Source organism: Myotis davidii, unplaced genomic scaffold (genome assembly GCF_000327345.1).
Source record: "Myotis davidii unplaced genomic scaffold, ASM32734v1 scaffold170, whole genome shotgun sequence".
NCBI classification, from domain to species: domain Eukaryota; kingdom Metazoa; phylum Chordata; class Mammalia; order Chiroptera; family Vespertilionidae; genus Myotis; species Myotis davidii.
This window is the reverse complement of record NW_006282528.1, coordinates 2,171,159-2,171,594: the sequence shown is the minus strand read 5'-3', so window position 1 is coordinate 2,171,594 and position 436 is coordinate 2,171,159. Positions and strand designations below refer to the sequence as shown.

The following is a 436-nucleotide window of genomic DNA, read 5'->3' as shown; positions in this document are numbered from 1 at the left end:
CCAGCGAGTGGCGGGGCCCGAGGAAGGACGGGGTCCTGGTCAGCAGCTCCCTGGCAGCCTTCGCCTACATCAGAGGTGGGTCAGCGGGCGGGGGGGCGAGGGGGCGCCCCCAGGGAGCTGGGGAGTCACTGGGTTAACAGACCCCGCTGGCCGGGGAATCGATGACCTGTGCCTTGTCGTCTGCCGGGATCCGGAAACACAGAGAGTTCCTAAAAACACTTTGCTTCTCCACTAAAATGTTTTATAACCATCTCTCTTCCTTGTGCCCTTGGTGATGAGATATCTTTCTGGATCTTTGATGCAGAGCTTTCCAAATAGAGTTGAGCCTGGCTAGTGTGCTCAGTGGTTAAGCATCAACCTATGAACCAGGAGGTCAAGATTTGATTCCCTGTCAGGGCACATGCCCAGGTTGCAAACTCAGTTTCCAGTAGGGGAC

At 56.2% G+C, this 436-nt stretch overlaps 1 protein-coding gene across 1 annotated transcript in view; it reads left to right on the top strand.

Annotated features, from left to right (window-relative positions):
• Window positions 1–436, top strand: part of EVA1C (eva-1 homolog C (C. elegans)) — a gene marked incomplete at its 5' end in the record, with an annotated part of 16,393 nt that overhangs the window by 13,958 nt on the left and 1,999 nt on the right. Inside the window, one exon of the mRNA XM_015560266.1 lies at window positions 1–135. Coding sequence (XP_015415752.1) covers window positions 1–135 — 135 coding nt within the window. The remainder of the gene's footprint in view (window positions 136–436) is intronic.